At 46.4% G+C, this 25280-nt stretch overlaps 1 protein-coding gene across 1 annotated transcript; it reads left to right on the forward strand.

The window, feature by feature from the left end:
* The first annotated feature begins 1819 nt into the window (after window positions 1–1819).
* Window positions 1820–23433, forward strand: mtmr14 (myotubularin related protein 14). Its single transcript, XM_080494543.1, has 19 exons — window positions 1820–2582; window positions 2750–2898; window positions 4651–4759; window positions 4913–4988; window positions 5930–5990; window positions 7006–7128; window positions 8165–8238; window positions 8546–8616; window positions 8694–8768; window positions 9226–9292; window positions 10353–10438; window positions 11315–11391; window positions 12602–12638; window positions 13194–13264; window positions 13349–13407; window positions 13942–14074; window positions 14385–14561; window positions 18210–18419; window positions 20919–23433. The coding sequence occupies exons 1-19, from the start codon at window positions 2448–2450 to the stop codon at window positions 21097–21099; spliced, it is 1971 nt and encodes a 656-aa protein (XP_080350669.1). The 5' UTR covers window positions 1820–2447; the 3' UTR covers window positions 21100–23433.
* The last annotated feature ends 1847 nt before the right edge of the window (window positions 23434–25280 follow it).

The following is a 25280-nucleotide window of genomic DNA, read 5'->3' on the forward strand; positions in this document are numbered from 1 at the left end:
AGATACTGCCGTTTTGGAGAAGAGCCACTGTTCCACAACCCCTTGATCAAAAAGCAGATTACTCCGCTGCATCGCCTCAGGGAGGCTTTAACATCAGCTGGTTTGACAAAGCATTGTGACCTGAGGATGGCGGGACAGTAGAAGACTGCAGCCAGATGGATCCAAGGCTCCAGCCTCAAACCATTGCGTCTTGTGGAGAAGCCACTGGACCAGGTGATTGGAGCGTTCCCTGCTTCTTTTCAGGAGGCACAAAGGAAGGAACCCCAAAAAGACCAACCCGCTACAAACTGCGTCTATCCACAGCTGTCCATCAACACTGCAGTCCCAGAAGAGGAGTCACACAACAGACTTCTCTCATCCACAACACCAAAACTACTGGATTTCTCCAAAGTGAAGAAAAACAGCCTGTACAATGAACATGATCACTGGAAATGTGATGAACTGTTTTTCACTGACTGGAGTTCAAGGGTCCAGGGGGTCTGGGGCGTTGGGACCAGGGTCATCCCCCGGAGGAAGCTGGAAGTCCTTTTACAAGACCCTGATTGAGAAATGCACTGCAGATCTCCAGGGGACGGTGGTACGTGAGGCTACGCCCACAATCACACCTGTGGCATGGCTGAATTCTCAAACAGACTGTATTGTCTTCTGCCGAGCCGAGGACACCGCTGATCGCCTCTGGCTCAACTGTCCGAGACTGGAAGCCCACTTTGCTTTGCTGCAGCCGTGGTAGGACACGTCTTCCACAATGTCCTCTTCATACTTGGACGAAAATATTCTGGAGCCCAATGCAGGGATGTCTCAGATGACAACACAAGCCAGGGTGAAACATTCAGAGGGCTGTGGCTGTTCCACTGTGTGTGTGTGTGTGTGTGTGTGTGTGTGTGTGTGTGTGTGTGTGTGTGTGTGTGTGTGTGTGTGTGTGTGTGTGTGTGTGTGTGTGTCTTGGATGCGCTTAAAAGTGTGAGTGTGTGTGCTTGTTTGTTTGCGTTGCAGTGGTTGTTATATTATTTTTAATCCCCATTTTCAATAAATTTGTGGGTCTTTCCCCCTTTTCTTTTCCAAGAAAGTTTCAACGTTGTAAATGTGACAATGAAAGAACACAGGGTTGGTTAAAAGTCTCTCTGTCCATCTGTCTTCTGCTCTCTTTCTCTCTGTGACGAATCCTTATCAACCTTCTCATCAGTTCACTGATCAAATAATAATTTCAATGTTGCATTTTGTAAATATAAATGATAGTTATGTCCATGGCATTTCAATTTGTTTGATGATCTCAATGTAAAAGTAAAAACAGAAGCAATCACACACACACACACACACACACACACACACACACACACACACACACACACACACACACACACACGCGCGCGCCCGCGCGCGTGCATAGGGCTATGTCTCTACCAGTATAGGTCCAGGTTCCCACATATACAAATCTGGGGTTCTACATTTATAATTTAATGCTTCTACATTTTTAAGTCAGTGCTTCTATGGTTCTCCATTTATAAATATACACTTATACGTCTATAAAGGTATACTTCTAATTTAGAAATCTCGGTTCTACAGCTACATGTCTGTGGTTCTAATGAAGAAATCCTACATCTATTAATCGATGCTTCCTCAGTCTATGTCGCCTCATCTAAACAACCAAACCTGTGTTTTATATCTATACATAGATTCCTACACTACGGTTATAGGTCTATGTTTTCAACGTCACCTCGCGCTCAATCAGACGTCATTTAAAGGGGCAGCAGCGTGTCACGTGGAGAACGCTCTTCCTGTTTACCGCCTGTCGGAGCGCTGACTCGGGGGGTGAACAGCTTTCAGCGACTCGGAGCTTCGTTGGAGCCGTCAACCACTACTATTCCTGCGGGGCCGCCATCCTCCGGTACCGGAGTGACAGTGGTGTGGTTTGAATCGTTTCCCCCGTCCCTGTGGTACTGACTGCGGACACATGGAGACGTGACATTGCAGAAACTCAACCAGGCCGGGACACATCCTGGGGTTTTCCTGAGCAGGTGAACGGAGCGCGGGCAGCGGGGAGGCCGGCAGCACGGCACCGTTCTCTGGGAACACGGCCCGCCGAGGTGGGGTGGAGGCCTGCCGGCTCCTGCACGTGTTACCGTTGAGTGGAATATACGAGGTTTTTGGGGCAGATTCACATCGACGGAGCTCGGTGGGGAAGCGGAGCTAGCCTAGCAGCTGGCCGTGCTACCTCCGGCAGCAGCGGCGGCGGCGGCTGACGGCTGGTGTCGGGGGGGTTGGAAAAGCCTGCCGGTGCGCTGAATTCAGGAGGGCTTCCCGACTCAGGCCCCCTCAAGCGGGCAGTCAGGAGAAAGCTGGCTGGGAAGGCATGGCCTGGTCGGTCTCCCCGCTCCAAAGGACAAAGCTCTGCGGTGTTTGAAGGAGGTCGAGTCCGGCTGGAGGCCACCGCCACGAACCGCGGCTCAATGATGGCCGCCTCCCCCTCCGCAGCCGGCGGCTTCACGCCCACCGGACTGTCGGTCAGAAAGAGCGAGGAGATTGTGGATTTGATAGACCTGTTTTCCAAGACGCAGTACCGAGCGAAGGAAGTCAGTCCTCGGGTGAGTTCCTCTGATTGGTCCGCCTGCGTGGAATTATGGAGGAAAAGTTCCTCCAAACCTTCCTCCTCACCATAAATCACCTTTACAACGAGGCACAACTCTGTCCCCTTGATTTTTCAGGTGATCAGATCTAAATGCTTCATTCTCGTTAATTGGTCCCCCCACAGGTGGAGGCGATCGAAAAGCGCTGCCTGGAGCTGTTCGGCAGAGACTACAAGTACAGCATCATCCACAACCCCGGGGGGGAGGTGTGTGGCCACTACCCTCGGCAGATCGTCTTCTTGGAGTACGAGTGCACCGACGTGGAACGAGATAGGTGCGGTTCCATCACTCTGGTGGCTTCAAGTCCTCCTCCAATGCAAAGTCCGAGCCCTGGATTACCAATTACCTGATGTTTGTGTGGCTGAGCCTGGCTGTGGAGCAAAGGTCTGCCTGCCCTGGTCCACAGCAGGCCTCCGTCACATGAGCTGACATGGAAATGAGGAACCGCTTTTATTAACTGCATCTTGTTCCCTTCAGCTCGTCTCTGCAGTGTTTTCTGGTGTGGAGCGTTTTACTGTTGGGATATAAATAAGCATTTGTTCACCCATTTGTATGAAGTTGGAGTTGCTGAAACAGGTGGTCGGTGTTTTTATCAGGCCTGGATTATTTGGTGCACACTTTTTTGTTTTCAACCTCCAAGGTACTTTTAAAAAGCAGGCCGACACGCTGGAACTGCAGAAAATGTCAGAACTGGACATTCAGTCAAACATAATGAAATCAGGAAAAAAAAATCATCGCTTATGTTTTAATCAAACAAGATTTTTAAATACGGGTTTGTGGATACAGAACCTCCTCGGTAGAATTGTGAAGTAAAATGAGAACGCTTGAAGGTGCAGCGCTCGAGGCGGTTCCTCTGAAAACTGATGTACATTTAATATACATTGTACGTGTGTGTAAACTAATTATTACCTCCTGATGGGAAAACGCTTCTGTTGGGTCCATGCATTTATAAATCTGACTGTTTGACATAATTTTACCTGATGGCAACCGTCATAGAAACGGTAACTCCAAGACTTGGTTGCACAGTCAATAGACTAATTAATGCATGTGATGATTGATGTGTGAACCAGATCTGTCTGATGGAGTCTGCACTGGTGTTGAGGTGTTTATATAAAGATCAGCGATAAACAACCTCCAGTGATAAAGTTCTGTGAGTTGAAGTGAAACCTGAAAAAATGTGATTGGGGGAAAAAAAAAATACTTAAAAAGAATCTCGTGTTTCAATTTTCTTTTTAAATTGAAGCTCAAACCTTGAACATTCAGTTTAAAAACATTTTTTTTTAAATCACTTTTCTTTTTCTTCAACTGAATGAACCTTCTGACCTGGATTGAGCTCCATAGATGAGCTGGACAGTTTTTGTTTTTCTTAAACTAGGGCTTGGCAACTTGGTCTTAAAAAAACAAAAAAAAAAAACATCATTTTTTTTTTTTAAGAAAAGTTTGAGATTCGATTTTTTGTTCTTTGTCAATACAGTTAAATTGACTGCAGACATCAGATATATTGTCAAAAGTACATCTTTATTGCCGCCATTGTCCTCGGTTAAAATGCATATAAACGATCTCAAAATAAAAAGTAAATACGGCTCCGTCAGTCAACGTATTCAAGCTTTAAGTCAAATGGCAACAGCAACTACAGAAACCCACTAGTAGTAGAACAGAATGCAAAATTAAAATAGTTTTAACCTATCAAATTTGATAAATAGATTAATTTATCCCCCCCCAGCTTCCAGCAGCACCCCGTCTCTGTTTCTGGCTGTTCAGTGAGGCACAACGTGTGACTAACAGAAGAGCAGTCATGGGAAATTTGTATCTTATGACGGAGACACTTCCATGACACACACTTGTCACGTTTGGCGTCTAAAACGTGAATTTCTCCCTGCAGTTAAAGCAGGTCTGAATGAACACTGGGGTCTGGGTGTGGTTGGGAGGATCAGCTCTCAGCTTCATGTGCTGCTTCCCCGTCTCTGTGTTTCTAACCCAACTGGAGCGGGGTGGACGTTTCAGCAGGCTGATGTGTTGTGTGCAGGTTTGAGTCCAGCGTGCAGATCAACAAGCTGCAGGACCTGGTGACCCGCAGTAAGCTGGCCCGCTGCAGGGGACGCTTCGTCTGCCCCGTCATCCTCTACAATGGAAAGGTGATCACTTTGGCAGTGCATTAGTGGCTCCATTAAATGAGCTCCTCTGCAGTTTGTTACCATCCACTCTGTTTTCTGCACACTTACTTACAGAAGCTCATGAAATGTCAGCGATTGTATGCTTTTTTTAACCGTTTTCCTCCCTCATTGCAGCATATATGTCGTTCCTCCACTCTGGCAGGCTGGGGGGAGCTGTATGGTCGCACAGGCTACAACTACATCTTCTCAGGTAGGGACTCCTTCATCTCTCAATGCTGACACTTTCCAGCTGTGGCTGGTTGTGAGCAGCAGGTGTAGCATGTGCACAGGGAGAGGTGAGGATTCAACGTGTCCCACAGCAAGAACTGAAGGTCAAACTGCTCCCAGTGGACGGCTGTTTGTTAGCTTTATTAAATTTAAAATGCCATTCCGATCCGTACCTTTCTTTGTGTGCGCGAGTCGATGAGCCGCCACTCTTCCTGCTCCAGGTTGTTCTGGACTCTATGACCAGCAGACACAGTAGACGTGGACTCGGTCCTGTAATCCAAATCTCTCAATGACTGGCCCCCAACCTGAACCTCATTCTGTCACCAGCACAGCTGGTCAGACTGGAGCTGAACCTGCTTTGGATGAAGGTTCTAATCTAACGGCTCAGCTTCAGTGTCCACATGGAAGCATTAATGGTCCAATCTTTATAGCAGTAGTGAGTAGAAGCTAAATGCTGTTGGACTCTACGGTTTGAATTCTGGAGTTCGTCAGGATTGATGTTCCTGTAGTGTTTCTGTGTTTAGGGGTACGATGTGCTCCGGTTGGTCCAAACCATCTGATGACTAATGGTTGTGGACGGTCTCCCTCTATAGACTGCTTGAGGTGTTTGATTTGTCCTGCTCTGTCACCGTTTGCTCAAGTCTGGAAGTTTCTCTCAGTTGTTTTCCCTGCTAAACGCTCAGGTTGTTGGTTTCATGGTTCACTTCCTCTAGAGCAGCGTAGTCCAGGTTTCCTGTGTCGTTGACTCGGGACGTTCACCTTCCAAACTCTTCAGAAACACATTTGGAGAAGAATTCCAAGGAAAACCTGCTCTGAGCTTTTCTCACTGCTTCAGGACAGCGACCTCTGGTGGCCCATCACACACACAACAACCAGAACATGTGAGGTACTGATGGTGAGTCTCTTCCTCTGTGGTGTTTGCAGGGGGCAGTGACGATACGTGGGCGGAGTCCGAGGAGGTCCCGGAAGATGACAGTGCGGCCAGGTACTGGCATGCTTGAATATTATTATAAAATACCTCAACACTCTGTCTTCTGAGACGACGGACGTCAGTGTGAATGTTTGGTCTTCAAGTGTCGAGGGGAAGTCAAGAGAAGTGTAACTTCTCTGTTTTGTTGGTCCAGCATTATTTCTTTCTTTTTCTTTTTTTTTTTTTTTTACAACAAATGCCACCAGTGGAAAAACACAATGACCTGCAAATACTGCCAACTCCAAATGTTGTTTTTGTTTTTATGGCAACAACATACTCAATTTCTGGATTTTTAAAAAATTTTTTATTAATGAAACTTTTTTTCCCTACTCGACGTGGATTTATTCCACCTTAAATCATTAATGCGTTTACCAACATTTGGAGAATTCTGGGAATTATAAAGTTTACATGTACGATGCATCCAATTTGAAAATGAAACAAAGATGTGGGACATGGATTACAGGGAAGAAGATGATTAAGATGGTGTTGGTTTGTCCAGTTTTTTAAATATATTTTATTGAAATTTACCATTAAAATCACACACACGTTTAGGATGTGCATACACACACACACACACACACACACACACTTGAGGACAGAGGGACACTCTGAATTTTACAATTTCAAAATTAAATTTCATTATCAAGTTTCTCCTTAAGGGTAAAGTGAAATCCACCTGGTGATTCCCTTCACACCGTTTCCAAATCATGATTATCATACTTATCACAGTAATAAAGCACTTTTAAGTGTTTTCAACACTAATGGAAGTAAAACATGATTGATCATGATGGATGAAGGTCCAATAAAGTGAATAAAAGTTTCTATAGATCTGAAAATGTCACACGACCTCCAAATAGCACAATCAGAAGGAAATCTGTTTAATGTGCCACTCGGAAGCTGTGGTGTAACATTGAGGAACGGCAGCCATGTTAATGGCAGAGTTGACCAGGAAGGACCGTCCAACTGAAAGACACAGGACAGGTCACTTGTAATGTCTTTGTCCTCTTAAGCCGTCTGTCTCGTCCTGCAGGAATGGCGACTCCCAGCTCTTCGACAAGGTCCGAGGCCACGACATTAAGCTGCTGCGCTACCTCTCCGTCCGCTACATCTGTGACCTGATGGTGGAGAACAAGAAGGTCAAGTTTGGCCTGAAGTAAGGAAGAACACGCACGGATTATTCACTCGCTAGTCACGGGTTCCACTGCACGTTCTGGGAAGAGAGCTGACGGGGGAAACCCCCATTGTGACGTCTGTTAGTGGACGGCTTCACACTGCTGGACATTCTTTTACCATCAACCAAGTTGGATGTCTGCGATGACAAAGAAGCTCCTGCAAGTTCACCTGTGTGACTTCTACACCAATAATGACCAATTAAAGAATTTAATAACGTTTAATCAGGAAGGCCTGTTGTGTCTATACTGGGCACATTTCAGCTTGACAGCACCCCTCTGTGAGGAAATGACTCCTTGCAAATGCAAAATTGAGCCAAACGCTGGACTTCCTGTTGGGTTTGGAGCATGGGTGGAAATGTCATGTCCTCACGTGCTTCATATCAAGACCAACAATTCTAGTCGTAGAGGAAATATCTGGGCTCTAGTAGACTATACAGACGTGAGACATTTTCCCCAGACTCATTCACGATGCCCATAAAATATCAGATGGTTCAGACGTGCACATCTGGTATGGTGATGACTTCTCGTATTCCAATAGGGTCTTCACACTTTTATTTCTCGGACCCCAACGAGTCCGAATGTTTCCCTTTGTTGTATACGAACATGTGCTCGTACTTCCTGACGAGTATAAACTTGAATATGTTTTTCTAAAGCCTCTCGGTCTTTCTCCCACAATCGTATGATTCTGTCATTGCCGGGCATGTTGAGGGTTGGTAATCTGCTGTAGAAGTCTGACACCAATCGGCTAAATGTTTGTTCATTCAGTGCGTTTTGCTTCCAATCTGCTAACTCTTGAAGGCATCAGTTCACTGAGGGCTAGAAACAGGAGGTGTGACACAGGAAGCCTGATGTTCAGTGTGGGAAACACCTTCTACGTGTTCATTAAGTTTAAAATGAATGCTTTTTACTCGACTGTGAAATGAATGACTAATTCTCAAAACTGCAGTGGGTTGATTGTCTCTGTTACTACATGTTTGGAGTCGATGAGTTCTGACTCTGCTGTCCGTGTCTCTGCAGTGTGACGTCCTCGGAGAAGGTGGACAAAGCTCAACGCTATGCAGACTTCACTTTGCTGTCAGTGCCTTACCCAGGTGACTAGAAACGGACACATTTGTTGGTCTTAAGAAGTGTTTATGGACATGATGTGTGGCTCCAGTTCTTTAATGGAGCTAAACCAAGCATGCAGGTGGTGCTTGTTGCTTTAGAACCGCTGGTGAGCGTCTTCCAGTCAGAAAGGACACTCTGGGCCACTCTCACTGCTGGCAAATCCAATTTTCTGCTCACAGATGACCCACATCCCATGAGTTTTATGACTGACCAGGCTCTGCTCGCATCAGTTCCTGGACATGTAGCACCGCGACTCTTCCTCATTACACTCCGCTCTGCTTTCCCTGTCAGGGTGTGAGTTCTTCAAGGACTACAAGGACCGAGACTACACAGCGGAGGGTTTGGTGTTTAACTGGAATCAGGTACAGTGTTCACATCCACTGATCTTCTAGTGAGGACAATGTCTGTTTTAACCCAGAGCTCCCGTCTCCTCCAACAGGACTACGTGGACGCTCCTCTAACAATCCCTCTGTGCTTCACTCACAACCTCAACATTGACTGGACTCAGTACCAGGTAGTCTGTCTGTCTCTGTCTGTCTCTCAATGTCCAGTTCAAGCTGTCATTTCTAGTTTGTGGATCACATCATTATTGTGAGATAGTTTCAGCATTAAATACAAACCAAATATGAATAATTCAGTGAAAGGTCTATAAAGCTCTGTCGTGTAGCGCCCTCTGCTGTCAGACTTGTAAAATGCTTTATTCTCCGTTGCCTCACTTTGTAGGAACCAGAAGTATTTGAATATAAAATGTATATAAATGTCCATGGAACTGAGTCAGATGATTGCTGTAGGAGAGACATGACCTAGTTTGAGGACGACACACCAGGCTGAAAGGTTGAAGACTTTCAAAAGCTCCTGCAGCCACTTTATCAATAGAAGTTTGGTATTGGTGTGACGGAGCAGGACGCTGAATCAAGGCTCAGAACTTCTGTTTCTCATGTTTATTGACTTTGTCATTTGTGTGCACGTAGTCCTGGGACCTGGTGGAGCAAACCCAGAATTACCTGAAGCTTCTTCTCCACATCATAAACTGTGATGGTGAGTCCTCACATCCTGACTGCTCAGCCATTATTTTTCTTCATGGACTCTGGTGTTGAAGTCATTAATTGCTCTCAGAATTTCCTTACTAACCAAGTGTTTTTTGTTTAAGATGACAGGAAAGTGAACACTTTTAATGTTTTGTAGTAAAGTATAGCTCAGAATAGTATAAACAACCGATCCTTGCAGTTTAAATGGAGTGTAATGGTGTTTTTAAGAAAGTGGGTGTGTGGTATTGCAATTCAGAACAACACAATAATTCTAATGGCGGTCACAACAGTCCCTCTCTGGATATTAAATCTTAAAGGTTCCTTTCTCCTGGCCACGTTGATAAAACTGGGGCTTTTCCATCCACTCTGAGACTTTCTGGTTCTGAATGAGCATAAAGGCCCTCTGCAGAACTTCTAGTGTATTATATTGTGATTTTTGTCAATTGAATTAAAAGCCTTGCAGCCGTGCTTGAAACGCAAAGACAGAAATTGACACACAGTTGGAGGCCAAAGTGTGGAAATAATTTGGCTTTTCACACCAACAGAAGTTCATGGGAATGTGGAGCATCGCTTATGCAACTCTTCAGAGGCATATGTGGCATGCACACACTTCTGTGTGATTTTTTTTTTTTTTTTTTTTTAAAGACTCGTGACCAATGAAACGCAGGGCTGGAATCCACCTGGGAGGAGAGGAAACCAGGTCACGTTGAGCTCTGCAGGGAGAACAAACCTAAAGGACAAACGTTACCTCGGGTCCAAGCGGGTTAAACTGCCAGCTGCTCAGAAAATCTTTGGCCCAAGACATATGTGCACAGGTTCACATTAACCATTAGACGTGACCTGAATAACACGCCAGCTCTGTTTAAATGATGTGCAATATTTGTGACCCATTTCTGAACCTATTTGAAGCTGCAGGATGAAGAAATGTTGATTGAGATGAGACCCTGTAGTGTTGTTCTCTGGTAGTTCACTCCTTTATGGTTCAGTACAGAGACCCTTCAAAGGCAGATTACAAAGCGAGTGCATGTTGAAGTCTTCTCCTTTAAGCTGTGACTGTGTTGTTGTTGCAGATGAGAGTGGTCTCCTGGTTCACTGCATATCAGGCTGGGACCGGACCCCTCTGTTCGTGTCCCTCCTCCGGCTCTCCCTGTGGGCAGTGAGTTCTTCTTCATCATCACGTAACCCTTCCAGTACCTCCACTTGACATGGAGCTGCTCTCATCCTTCATTCATTAGAGCGTAGTACTCCCACCCTGCAGGCTGCACCCCCGTCCACACACAACTCATTCAGCCCTTGTCATTAATGATCCTCTTCTGAGTTTCCAGCCCTTGTGGTCTGGGAATGTAAGACGTGATCCACACTGGAAGGTTCTCATCAGACCTCGCTGTCGTTCCTCAAAGAGAATAATAAATTGAGCTGCGTGTCGTCGTGTGGACGAGCACCTCCTGCTGTGTGATTGCTGCTGCGCTCAGAATGTCAGCTCAGGAGGGGTGGGGGGGAGGGGTGGGGGTTCTTCTTCTGCCTGCCCTGCCTCATAGTTAACTGGGATTGGCTCCAGCAACTGGTGACCCTGAGCAGGCTGAAGCAGGAGATGGATGAACACTAAATTGTCTTTCCAGTAAAAATGGGGAAACATAATTTACTGCAGTTCAAACACATAAACATGGAATAAATGATCATAGTTACTTCACCCTCGGCCTTTTTAGTGCTTCACAACTGAGGAAGTGATTCAACTCTTTGGACTAAATCACTGAAAACCAAGCTGGTAACTTTGAATCCTGAACTTGAACCAGAGGTTGTAGATTAGATCGTCTGCACCAGACCTGAGCGTCTGTCCTTAACGTGTCAGTAGGAACTTCATGACCTGTGGAGGCTGGTCACCCCACTGTTCAGAGTAGAGGGCTGTAGTGTGACCTGTGGAGGCTGGTCACCCCACTGTTCAGAGTAGAGGGCTGTAGTGTGACTTGTGGAGGCTGGTCACCCCACTGTTCAGAGTAGAGGGCTGTGGTGTGACTTGTGACCTCCCCCACAGGATGGAGCGGTGCACGCCAGCCTGGAGCCGGCAGAGATCCTCTACCTGACCATGGCTTACGACTGGTTCCTCTTCGGGTAAAAATACTCGTCCGCATCATCATTTCATGACTCCACCAGGCCTCCCTCACAGCAATACTTTAGCGCTGCAGCTTCCCTGGAGTGTTTGGACTGGTGACGGCTTGATGTCCACTCTGGAGCAGTGAGAACGTGGAGCTCTGCTCAGGACAACATCTCCACACACACTAGTACAACCTCCACCTGCTTAGCTGGGTGGGTGGAGGCGGTCTCAGAAGTAATAATGATAATACATCAAGCTTGTATCGTGTTTTTGTGGGATGTTCAACTTTACATAGTTAAAACAACAAATGGCAATGAAACTAAAATAAAAGGCTTGGTGAATTGTAAGTTTGAACAGGTGGGTTTTGAGGAGAGTTTAAAGTTCAGCAATGAGTCTGTTCTTGATGGCTTGTGGGAGGGAATCCCTGAGGGCGAGGGCCGGGCCCCCCAAAGTCTGGAGCTTGGTGTGTGAGGAGGTAGGGAGGGGCAAGGTTATGGAGGCATGTGTAGGGGAGGAGGAGGAGCTTGTATTGGTAGTGATGTAGCACAGGAAGCCAGTGGAGGTGCTGGAGGGTGGGGGGTGATGTTCTCAGCAGAGTTCTGGATGGATTGTAGTTTTAGTAAATGAGCGGTGGGGAGTCCATTAAGAAGGCCACTGCAATAATGGAGGTGATGAAGGCGAGGATGAGTGTTCTGGGAGAGGGAGGGACGGAGGTGGGTGATATTCCGGAGGTGGAGGAAAGATGGTTGAGAGATTGGAATGAGAGGCAGTAGTCTGTTATGATGCTGAGGTTGTGTTGGGAGGGGGAGGGGAGACTTTGTGGCCGTCGACGAGGAGGCTGATGTTCTGAAGAGGGAAGGAGAGCTTGCTGTTGAGTTTGAGGAAGTTATTGGTGGAGAGGATGGATTTGGTGGAGATGTGAAGTTGGGGATCGTCAGCGCAGCAATGGAAATTGAGTCCGTGTTGGAGAATGATTTCACTGGGGGGGAAGCAAGTAGACTGTGAAGAGGAGGGGGCCGAGCACTGAACCTTGAGGAACACCGTAGTTGACGGGAGAAGTGTGGGGTTTGCCATCGCTGATGGTGATGGGTGGATAGGTGGGCGGTGGAGAAGGAGGGCGGTGAGGACAAGTGACTGTGGACCACTGAGGAGTCTCCTCCTCAGTGGAAGCTGGTCCACCACAGGATGACCGACGGTGCTGAGTCATGGTCTTTGTTTTCATTTCAGTCACATGCTGCCAGATCGACTCTCCAAAGGGGAGGAGGTAAATCTTAACCTTTTACTCACCATCTGATCCACAGTGCCGACTCTAAAGCTCTGTGTGGTACCTTGAAATGACAAGAATCTATACTGACTTGGACCAGGTGGATCGATTTTAAATAGTTTTTCAAACTTTAATAGAACGTCTCAAAATTGTAAGACAAGTGTGACCTGTGCTGCACCTTTAAACTGGTTGTAGTCAATGATGGTCGTTTTATCCTGTTTCTACTGGATTTCTCAGTTTTATGCCTCTTTCTAAAGTCGGGGTGTCAAACTGAAGGTCCACGGGCCAAACCCGGCCTGGAAGTGGGCCAAACTGGCCAATAGGGTACAAATTAAAGTCTGGAAAGAAATCCAGTTTTTAATGACAAGAATGGCCAGCCCACATTTTCCCACTGAATTTAGAAAGTCCTGAATGTCAAAGACTTTTTTTTTTTTTTTTTTTTTTTTTTAAGTGAAAGGTTAGTGTGTGTGCTTTTACTGCACTGTAGAGCAGACAGGGGTCTGCTTATTGATCAATAAGTACTAATCTAATCCAAATGCTTCTCTTCTACTTCAGATTTTCTTTTTTTGCTTCAATTTTTTGAAGCACATCGTCTCAGAGAAGTTTTCTGCGGTTAAAAAACGGAGGTGAGTCCCTCCTCTCTCCCGGGAGTTTCTGGCTGCTCACACTGTTTTCAGATGTGTGATTGTATTGATATTTCTCTGTTCTAGACGGACAAACTCCCACTTCAAGGACGGTGACTTCACTGTGGAAGACCTCTGCCAGCTCAGTAAGTCTCCATCCACCTGGCCTCCGTCACTATGAACAAACATCCTGGGGAATAGCTGGTCTGATCAGCTACAGACCAGCGTTGGAGCTGCACACGGCTCAGCCTCTTTTCTTCTTTTCATGACTTTGTACCGATAAAAAGACGTCTGTCAACATATGTTGTGAGTTCAGAGATGTATAAACCTTCACATATGTGAAGAGAACAACCGTCTGTGAGCCGATCTGAGCAGATGTCAGGTTTTCACGTGTCTTAAAAGGCTTCAGTGGTGAATGTTTCAGTGAATCCAGGAGTGTGATTCAAACCATGGTTATCTGACAGAAATGCTTTCTGAAACCACCTGGAGGAGCGATGTAAAAAATGTTTTTCACAGTTTTAGGATGGATTTAAGGTGTGGTTGAAGGGCTCAGCTCCATTCTGTGTCAGACATTTCAGTTCCTGACCTCCAGAAGACCTTCTGACTAATGCAGACAGGAAGTTAATGGTTGGATGGACGTCTATGTGAAGAGGTTTATTGACCTTGGTGTTTGTCGTCAGACTCCAGAGACCGTGGCAGTGTGACCAGTTTGAGCAGTGACTTCTCCCTCATCACTGAGGAAGTGGGCGGAGCCTCCAGCCTCTCCAACGACACCACGGACCTGTTCTCCAGCCTACCCCTGGGCTCCAGCTGGTCAGCAACACACACACACACACACACACAGCAGTCAATGGAGCACTAATGGCCCTCCTCTTTATCCGGGACTTGTAAATATATTTCTGTATGAATAATTCTTTAAAAAAAAAAAGAAGTGTGACACTCGTAAATGGATGGAAACAAGTTTTCAAAGTCTGTTTCATTTGAGTGGACGGAGCACGTCACTTATCACACGTCAGTGTTGTGGAGCCACACTGGTCCGGTCAGTCACTGGCAGCTGACCTTCAGAGGCTGGTCAGCTGATGCTGATCTTGAAGTGATCATGGACTTTGCTCTCGTCTCGTAGGAGGAAAGGCCCGGCCTCCTCTCCTCAGATGGTCGTCTGGAACAAGCAGAACCCTCTGGAAGAGCACCTCCCCCACCCCGTCATCGACACCAAGTCTTCCAGCTCCTCCTCCTCCAACCAATCGGAGCACATGGCCATGCGCTCCGGCAGCAGTCCACTGGCTGTCCCCGGCAGGAGGTGAGGACACACTGGAGGAGGGGGGGGGACATGTGAAGAGGGGGGATGAGGGGGAGACATAAAGACATGTGAAGAGGGGGATGGAGGGGTAGATGTGCAGAGTTAAATCAGCTGTAGCTCTGCAGCTGATGAGACGGGATGGCCTCTTCTGGGATTACACACACACACACACACACACACACACACACACACACACACACACACACACACACACACAGTGGAGCAGAGATCATGTGATTGTTCTCACTGATGAAACGGTCATGAATTATGTTGAGAGAAGCTCACTGGAGTGGTTTCTAGGACTTCATGCTTTCAGTTCTATAAAGAGCACAGTTGGTTTCACACTACTTGGATCATCCTGGAAGTTTACTCAAAACCTTTAATATCATATAATACAGTATATTCAAAGTGAGCCTCCTCTGTAAGGACAGCAAATGTAATTGTATAGAGATACAGGCTGCTTGCTCATGTGGATATGTTGGGCTTTTCTAGTTTCTCTATAAAAGCACATAAGAATGACTACTGTATTTAAAAATGCCTTTTTTTGATAAAAAAAAAATACAGGCATATTGAGCGATTTCTCAGGTTATTCAACATCGCCTGTTACATTTAAAATAATTTGTTCTCCAGTCAACAGGGCAGAAATAACCTAAAAATCCATTAGAATGAAATGATTAATAAAAGTGCCTTTTCTGTCTGAAGTCGTTCGAGGACATGAGGCCTCCCAGGTTCTCCTCCTAAACTATTAGATTTTTTGTGTGGAAGAACTCCTAGTCTGTCAGAAATATTAGAACCAGAAATGGAAAGCCTTTATCATTTTACAATCAACCACAAAATTGGATATCTAGAGGTGATTCTAGATTGCTCCTGGACGATTGGCATCACTGAGCACATTGATATTCAGCTTGTTTAGAGATGTCACACATCCTGACAGGAGGCTACATCTACCAGAGAGGTTTCAAACCACACACACACACACACACACAGGCTTGCAAAAGTATTTTAACTCCTTGAACTTTTCAATGACAACCTCTTTATGTGATAAATGAACACAGTGGAAGGGAAATGACACGTGGTTTTCAAAATCTTTTCTCCCAACAGTCAAACTGAAACGTGACTTTCAAAAGTCCTCCTCCCGCCAAGTCAATACTTTCTAGATCATTGTTTCGCTGCAGTCAGAGTTCTGAGTCTGAGGCTTCCTCACTGCTTCCAACATCTGATTTTACAAAGGATTCCCTTGGTTTCCAATAATCCATTGTGCAGAGCGTGTGGCAGTGTTTGTTCTGTGCTGGTCCAGTGGTAGAAGTCTTTCCTGTCACGTGACGGCCGAGGTTTGATTCTGTAAAGAGCTGAATCGACGCCCACGAGTCCTTGTGGTTGTGCAAGAATAGAAGCTCTTTAGCATGGGCTGTCCAAAAAACTGTCTGGAACAATGTTTGGAGAGGAATCCCCAAAATCTTTAGTTTACATTCCACATCATTTAGGTATTTATGGTGTTTTGCTCCTGTAGCTGCAAAGCATGTTTGGGTTTAGCGCCAGTGTCTTGCTGATCGGTACGTCACTTCAGGCTGCATTTCTATTGGTTGTTGGTCGCAGCAGCTCCCATCGTCCCACGTTTGACATTCAGAATTTTATCGCTGGTTGTCTTTGGATTCATGACCAAGACAACGGCCGTCCTTGAGCCGGTCTCACAGGGTAGTGTAGGACCACCGATTTGGTCGGCGCCACCTTTCTCTCTCACGATTGTCTGGTCTGGGACGGCCGAAAATCAGTGTTACGGTCACAACTGGTTTTCTTCCAAGATCGTCCTGTTTTATCTCCGTCAACTGTGAGCAGCGTCCCCGTCCCTCCTGAAGAAAAGCAGCCCCACAGCATGATGCTGCCTCCACCATGCTTCACAGTGGGGGGGGGGGGGGGGGGGTTCAGTGCTGGTTGTCCTCCACATGCAGTGTTTAGAATTTAGCCCCAAACCTTTAGATTCCATTGACCAGAGCTTCTTCCTCCATGTTTGCGGAGTTTCCTTGTGACAAACTGAAATCTGGATTTCTTCTGGCTTTGATTCAACAACGACTTTCCTCTTGCTCTTCGACAAAGACTGGATTTGTATAATCCACACTGAGTGTTGTCCTCTGGACACATTGAGGACCTGCAGTCCTCCACACTGAGTGTTGTCCTCTGGACACGTTGAGGACCTGCAGTCCTCCACACTGAGTGTTGTCCTCTGGACACATTGAGGACCTGCAGTCCTCCAGAGTCCAGGACCTCTGGTCCAGACTCTCTCTGCCGGTCTTCAGTAGGTGGACGTCTCTCTGGTCTTCAGTAGGTGGACGTCTCTCTGGTCTTCAGTAGGTGGACCTCTCTCTGGTCTTCAGTAGGTGGACGTCTCTCTGGTCTTCAGTAGGTGGACGTCTCTCTGGTCTTCAGTAGGTGGACGTCTCTCTGGTCTTCAGTAGGTGGACGTCTCTCTGGTCTTCAGTAGGTGGACGTCTCTCTGGGTTGCAGTTGCAGCAAAGTCTCTTCATTTCAGGATGATGGATCACCTGGAGCGCCATCATTTATTTTCTAACTGAACTTTAAACTCCTCCTGTCTGCTGTGGTCTGCAGTCCTCATGGTCCATGTCCTCTGAAGGTCTTCATGGTCCATGTCCTCTGAAGGTCTTCAGTCCTCATGATCCATGTCCTCTGAAGGTCTTCGGTCCTCATGATCCATGTCCTCTGAAGGTCTTCGGTCCTCATGGTCCATGTCCTCTGAAGGTCTTCAGTCTTCACAGAACAGCTGGATTCACAGACATTTATTTATTCACAACATTTCTTCTGAACACTTTTGGTTGACCTGGATGTTATTTAGTGGATCAGAGAGGAAGACTTGTTACTCCACAATATTCAGCTTTTTCATTTGTGTAAAAAAACAAAATTAAACCATGTATCATTTTCCGTCCACTCTACAAACCACGCTGGTCTAACATGAACAACCCAATAACGTACATTTCCACATTTGTTACAGGCACAGAGGTGAAGGTTGCAGCAGTATCACTAGTCGGCCACTAGATTTTCAGGTGCAGATCCAGACTAACAGAACTGACCTGCGTCAGTCACTTGTTCTACAAAACAATAACATGATCTGAAACAAACACTTTCACAGATCTGTGTGAGAGAATAAATTGTATAAAATATATATTGTGCTAACCATAAAAAAAATCTTTAACCTTATATTGAGTACAAACTTTTTACACTATTGCAAATTACAATCTTTTGTAACTCAGGAAATAATTGATCTAAATATCTTGTGAAGCTGAACTGACCCCCTGCTGCTTTAAATGGGACTTGAGGAAGATAGTTTCCTGTCAGACATCAGAAATTGGATAAACCCAAGTGAAAGTGAGGAAAGTCCAGCTGTGGCACCAAGGTTTAGTAAAGTCCCAGACCGTCGTCTACACTCAAGTTAAAGTGAATCCAGTGGAGGTAGAGGAAGGATCTGGAAGCTCCTGAGGCCACACTCCCAGCAGAAAGTCAAAGTGCTAACCCAGCCAGGAGTGGAGGAGGTGGAGCTCTTCGTCTGAAGGAGTGTGGCTGACTTGTAGCAGTGTGTGTGTGACGGAGGTGGAGGGTCCGGGGCGTCACCCTGTGTTGTGTTCCTGTGTCTCTCAGGGCCGCGGCAGACTTCGCTCGCTCAGGGTCCTCCCTCTCCACTGAGTACGGGAGCTGGCAGATAGTGTCCGGCTGTGGCAGCATTCATGACCACGCCCACTTCCCTCCACCCGCGGCCTCCGCCTCCTCCGCCGCTTCCTCCGCTGTGGCCGCTGCCTACGACTCCCCCCTGCCCTTCAGCTTTCAGGATGAGGGACCCAGTGGACGGATGTAAGTGGCACAGTGACGCCTCAGCCTGACCTCTGGAGCGTGATGCATTGCACAAGTTTGATTTCAGCTCAGAACATGACCTCCACTTTACAAATGCTTCCTTTTATTGCACCACACATAGCCGGTGAAGCTCGCTGACCTTCCCTTGGCCAAACGGCATCAGCATGAACATGTACCTGCTGAAGAGGTGCTGCAGCTTCACCAACACTTAATTTCACATGCACTTATTTACTCTTGCATTTCTTGTTGAAAACGTTTCATTAATGCACTTTTTGTTTGACCAAGCTGCTGCAATGCATCACTGCAGACGGCCTGTTCTCAAATGTTTTCTCCTGAGGAGCATGGTGTCGACAAACCATTACTGGGGCTCATCAGGTGGCAGAGCTGCTTACAGGATTAACCGACGGGGAGAAAAGAGGATATTGTTTGGCGGCGTCTTTCAGATTAGAGGAAATGATTAGAAACTAAAAGCAAACCTGATGTTGCTCTTTGTTGAAACTCTGGATCTGTTAAGTGAGAAGACTTGGACAAAGGACCTGAATTAGTGTCGTCAGTGGTTAAGAACATAAATACTCCACTAATGCAGTTCATCATTATTAGAAGACGTGGTATACTTTAAAAAAATAATTTTATTTGTAAAGCCTAACCATTATCTCAAGGCACTTTTACTGAGGAAAACTCAACATGTATGTCCTCGCCACGTCTCCCTGGAGGAAAAGTTCTTTATCAGTCATTTTGTGAAAAATGGCCCCCAGAACCAAATCCCAAATCCTTCCAGAGTATTTCAGCTTGTGAGCATGACCGTACTGACGCATGCTGAAAGACTGAGGCCTGCAGAAGAACACGCAAGGTTGAGATGGTTTTATATCACAACTGAAAATGGTTTCAGAATAAGATGCTTGGAGCTTTGATTCTGAAAGTGCAGCTGCTGCACATGAGGACTTCACTCACTCAGGGAAAAGACCAGTTCACATTTTATCACTGACTAAAACCCCAGCTGTTCTGTGGCCGTGTGAAGCTGCAGTCCAGATGTTTCTCTCAGCAGACCCAGACCTCCACCACGTGTGGAACCAGTTCATTGTTTCTGCTGCGGCGGCTTCGTCATCCACTTGTGACTGACGTCACGGATGAACGCCGAGGAAACGGCTCCGCCAGAATAAAAGCTGTGCCCTGCTTTTCCTCATTCTCCTCCTTTCCCTCGTCATTTTGACTCTTTGTATTTAACAACCATAGAAAAAGGATCCCCACGCTGACCGGCGTTGCGTTCACGGTGTTCTTTATAACACATGTGATGTATTGGGTTTTTAACACGGGCTGAGACTTGGGCTGGTTTTTGAGTCTGGGTTCTACTTTGGTTTGGCTGGAAATGAGCAGTCACACCTGGCAACCGTGGTGCAGACTGCCTTGCATCCATGTTTAGCAATCCGTCAACGGTGTGACTCCTCGCCGTATGACGGAGGCCACGTTTACCATCTAACGATCACGCAATAAAAAAAGTGACCCCAGCACAAGCGTGACTTGAGCGTCGGGACTTGCATGAGGACGGAGCTGCTCTTCCTGGTTCTCATGCCGTCACTCCGGGGAGTTGGAGCTTCAGGCCACAGCTTTGAGAGTGAAGAGGTTGTTGTTTCAGCCAAACGTATTGTTGCAGCTCGCCTCGGCCCAGACGATCCCACCGGTCCTGACACTGAAACATGTTCTGGTGAAGCAGAGGACTGCTTCCTGTCCACCCCCCCCCCCCCCCACTGAGCTCCTCTGTTAGCTAACGTCACCATGTGATGCTGCTGTCAAACCTGACCTGCAGGAGAAACTCTAAACTCTTCCTGATCAGACTCTGAACGAGGAGAAAGTTTCTCCACTTCACTCTAAAACAGAACAAACGTAACCACTACGTACTTCCTGCTAAATGTCTTGATCACGTCACAAGGCATCATGGGATTGATTGAGTGGGAGGAGGTTCAGTTGGTCTGATCTGTCACACTGTTTATTTAAAAGCCAGTAGGTCAGGTGGTGATTGACCTCGGGGAGGCTGGTTACGGTTTGAGCTGCTGGAAGGTTGTCGGTGGTGGTTGAAGCCTCAGTCTGTCACGTGACGCCAAACCTTCAGAGAGCAGGACATTGTTGAGGGCTGTGAAGATGTTTGGATCATGTCGGAGACGTGTTGAGCACCGGTGGCCTCAACCTGCAGCAGCTCCCTGCAGGGGGCGCATTTTAATTTCTGCTTGATGTGCCTGCATTAGTGCAGAGCGGTGTGTTGATCCAGTCCTGCTGTGGAGGAGGAGCTGAGAGCAGAACTACCTTTTACTGCCTCATTCAAACCTGAAGGAGTCAGAGTAGAGAGTGAAACTCTTCTGACATGATCACTAATCTGAGGTTGAGCTCCCTCCAGCATCAGGCTGCTTTTGTTTGTTTGTTTTCCCCTCCTGTGATCTGTGTGTTGTTGGAGAGCGAGGTTCCCTCCCTGACCTTCTCCTGTGCCTCGTGCTTCCTCCCCTGCAGGTGTCCCTTCCCCTCGGAGCGCCAGGCCCGTCTGGAGGCGGTGCGGGAGGTCTTCCTGGCGGCCTACAGCTCCACGGTGGGCCTCAAGTCGTCGGCCCCCAGCCCCTCGGGGGCCATCTCGGGCCTGCTGGAGCAGTTTGCCCGCGGCGTGGGCCTGCGGGGAACCAACGCCATCATCTAAACCCTCCCAATGTGAATTTGGACCCTGTCTGTTCAGTCTCACACCTGGACTTCCAACAGTCAAGTGCCAAACATCTCTGCTCACTTCAGGGATGACCACTTATTTTAGTTAGTTGTTTTGTTTTTAAATTCTTTCCTCTGGACATTTAGTTGTTTTTTTTTTTTTTTTTGTGGGGTTCACAGAGGAAACGTTTCAGCCTCCGTATCAAAAAAGGGATGTTGAGAAAAGTGTCCGCCTGCCTTCACATCGTCTGCTCTTCCTTCCATCACGTCCAGGAATTGATTTCTATTACATCTGCTTTTATTTTGATGTGAGCAAGTCGGCGGAGCTTCAGTGGTTTGTTTGACAGCTTTCAGTCTTTGCTCTGGGACTTCCTGCCGAGGCCCCGTGGAGCCGCGGCCCCAGCAGTCGTACTTCAGACCCACCGAGAAAAACCCCAGCTCAAAGTAGATGTGAAGGTGAAGCGCTGGCTCTGGTCGCCTCCTGAAGCTGGTGGGACACGTCCAGTTGGCGTTTCTCCTATTTGCTACTTGGTTTTGCAGACTGTCGCCTCAGATCATCCCTGTAGAAAGTGTTGTCGAATAGTCGTCGTGGCTACCATCATTTACAGTGGTCAAACATCTGTATTGTTTTTCCTGATTGAAATCTAAGGTCTCCAGATCTGCACAGGGGGAAACCTGCTCATGAGCCTCAGGTCAGAGGCTTCAGGTTCTAGAGTGTTGGTTTGTTTTGTACAGAACAAGTAGATGTTCTTCCCAGCTGAGCCTCTTCCAGTTTGACCTGCTAACCTCTGGAAAGCCTCGCACCCGTCCAGGTGTCGCCCTGTGTGTCTGTCCACCCTGAAGCAGGCGTCCTTCATGCTGGACGTCCCCCTGACGTCCCCCCCCGGGGACCAGAGCTGCAGTAGGGCGTGCCTTGTGCCGGGTCACACTGGGTCAGGTGTTTACAGGGTTGCTCCTCTCAGGACACTTCACATTTGTCTGGTGTGAAACTGGCTTGTCGGTGTTGCCAAACGGCTGCTGTACCTCAGGACCTTTGCTGTGCCTTTTTTGTTTTTTTGTTTTGTTTTTAAGACGTCCAGTCACGCTGGCTCCGGTCGGTGCCTCGTCCACACTGGGCTTCTCTCCTGGGTTCAGTAGTGGGTTCCTGGTGGAAGTGGACCTTTGCTCTGCAACATGGAGGCGTTGAGCCGTGACGGCGTTCTCGTTTCTGCCTTGTAGTAGAACTGTAGCTGGAAAGGCGTTGTAGGGATTTGAAGTGATTGAAGGTTTGACGCCCAAACCCTCGTTGGAATGAAGGCAGAGTTTCCTTGTGAGCATGTTGTGTTGAATCCGTGCTGAAGGTGAAGCGGTTGTTTTTTTTTTTACGTCCCTCTCCACCAGGACGGTCCGTGTGTGTCGATCACTTTCACTTTTTCTTTTTCATTCGGCCTCACCGCTTCCTTACGAAGCATCGTTCATTTTTTTTTTTTGTCTACCTTGACTAATTCCTTGTGGAACCACGTTCTCTTCTTCAGAAATAGACTATCTCCATCAAAAGTTTTCCAAATCCACCCATTATATTCATGAGAAGTAGAAAAAAACGTTGTGGTCTCACGTTGAATATTGCGCCAACGCACCCGCAGTGCCACTTTGCACCACTAGGTGGTGTAAAGGACTGTGGTCCAGTCTGATCTCATTCTAACCAGAGAGGACTGAAGTCTTCCTCAGGACAGGCTGGACACCACAGGACCGCCACACGTCCTCCACCCAGTTAATGGTACGTATTGGGCTTTTAACGGAAACGCCACTCCTTCCATTTCAAAAGTCTACCCCCCCCCCAAATAAATGTAGTGAGCTCCGTCCTCCAGTGACGAGCCACGTTTGGTCGTTTCTTTTCGTTCGTTGTCACAGGAAGGATTTAGTTTTGATGCGTCCTGTCACTTCGGCTCCAAAGAAACATTTAGAATGGGGAAAAGTCCGTCTGAGGCTTTTAACAGCTGGATTTTAACTCTTTTTCTTTACGTGATTTTTAAGAAAAAGGATTTAATTGTAAAGATTTGCTCCAGTTGTGTCGTTTTAGAGGGAACCTGCAGGAATCGTCCTCCACGCAGAGCAGTCCGCCAGTTTCCATTGATTCTTGGTTCACACCATGGGAAATGAGGTTTTACTGTCGGATGAATATCAGAATATTTTATTGGAACGCTGCATCACACGCGTCCGAGTCTGTTCATTTTATTTTATTTTTGCCTTTGTTATAAATTGCTTTTAATTAAGTGACTTGCAGGAGATGGATGACAATGAAAGGTTGACTGCACTGCAAAGTATTAATTGTCAATAAAGAAGAACAAATTGATGTTTCTTTCCTGCATTTCTTTCCTGGATTCTCTTCACTGCATCTGTACACACACACACCTCTGATTTATTCATGGTCATCTGTGCCGAGATGTATTAACTATTCACGCCGTGTGACGGCCGACCCTCGCAGATGAAACGCCTTCAGTCCAGGAAATGACAATTCGGTGAAGAGCCGTCGCTGCACGGCGCTCGTTTGGTTTTCTGCATAAAATCCACTTTGGACCCCAGAGATTCACAATTCAGCCGGGACCAGCATCGAGTCCTCGACGCCCAAAGTCAAACCAGGTGTTCTGTAGGATGCTGCACTCATTGTCGTCGTAGTTTATCACCATGTCGTGGTTTGAATCACAGCAGTGGTGCAGTAATGATCCCAGAATACAGGAAACAAGGTCGAGACTCCTGATACTCCAAAAATAAAATACCATGTCAGCTCTGGTCAAAGTTTCTAATGGTGTTGGTGGTTCTGTTGGATCTCAGTGCTGCTCTCGATACTGGTGATCAGAACATCTGGCTGGGGTCCAGAACTCTTTATCGGTTTTGAAGGTTCAGCACTGAACTGGTTCCATCATATTCATCCACTTCATGTTGACAGTGACTCGTCTGCTCATGCTCCAGTTCCACATGGAGTTTAGTTCCACAGGGTTCTGTCTTAGGACCACGCTATATAGGCTTTTGGAATTACTGCTTTATTTTCCACTGCTACAAAGATGTGAATTGGCTGTAAATTTGGACTATTTAAATCCAAAGGCTAATCAAATGTTTAAAAAATAAAAAATGGACTCATAGCAGACATTTAAGTGCACATAACTCCTCGCCAACAAGTTTCTAGAACAGTCTCTCACAATTCTGCAGGCCTTTGATTTAAAATTCATCAGCTTTCTCACAGATATAGTTAATTTATTCAAGTGAAACGTCTAAACTTCACCAATAAAAAATAGAACACATGTGAACGCTATGGAACTGAACAATGGAGAGATGGTTTTTTTTCCAGCTTTGTTCAAAATCTCCTGTCTCGGTTCATAAAATCACTTCAGTGTGTTTCCTCAATGATATTTCTGAATGAGTCCATCAGCTCTGGAAACAATCTGGAAAAGTCTGAGCTGCAAAAATACATTCTGTTCATAAGTCCCATCACTGAGTCCATGGCTTGTTATATATATATATATATATATATACACACACACACTTTTTTTTTTGTTTAAAAAAAACATGAGTTAAGCATAGTTTCAGGTTTTAGATTCCCAGTAATGAATGTTGCAGTGAAAATCTCTCTAAGATAAAAACACATCACAAATGAGTAAATGTGTTCATGGTGTAAATCCTTGAAAAAATCAACATGAATGAATAAGTAACCAAGTAATTAAATAAGTTGGTTCAGAAATGTGTATCTTCTTGTGTGAACAAGTGAAAAGTAAAGCAATAGGCAAACGAGTATGAAATGAAGGCCTTGTTTTCACGTTTCCATGGTAACAGGTATGTGCTGGTTGACCAGGTTGTAGAGAGGAGAGGCAGCAGCTCTAGAACAGAGGCAGACTGTGACAAGCTCACATGAAGACGAGGTGAAACTTTCCATATTTGTTAAAGTGGTCCGGTTCCAGCTGTTTGAGAGCGATGAAGAGGAGCTGCAGCTTTTACTGTTAAGGCCACTAAAGAAAAAATTTAATCCAGACGGGGGAAAAAAAGCCTTTATGCGTTTCAAGAAAAAAGTAAAAACCAAAATCAATGAATAGATTTAGTTTCATTCTGCACTTTGACAGAAAGTCTAAATAGCCGCTGCACTAACCGCTTCTACAAAACACATTGCAGGTAGTTTAATGAACTGGTGACACAATTATGTCATTTAAT

The sequence above is a fragment of the Blennius ocellaris genome (genome assembly GCF_963422515.1).
Source record: "Blennius ocellaris genome assembly, chromosome: 4".
NCBI lineage: Eukaryota > Metazoa > Chordata > Actinopteri > Blenniiformes > Blenniidae > Blennius > Blennius ocellaris.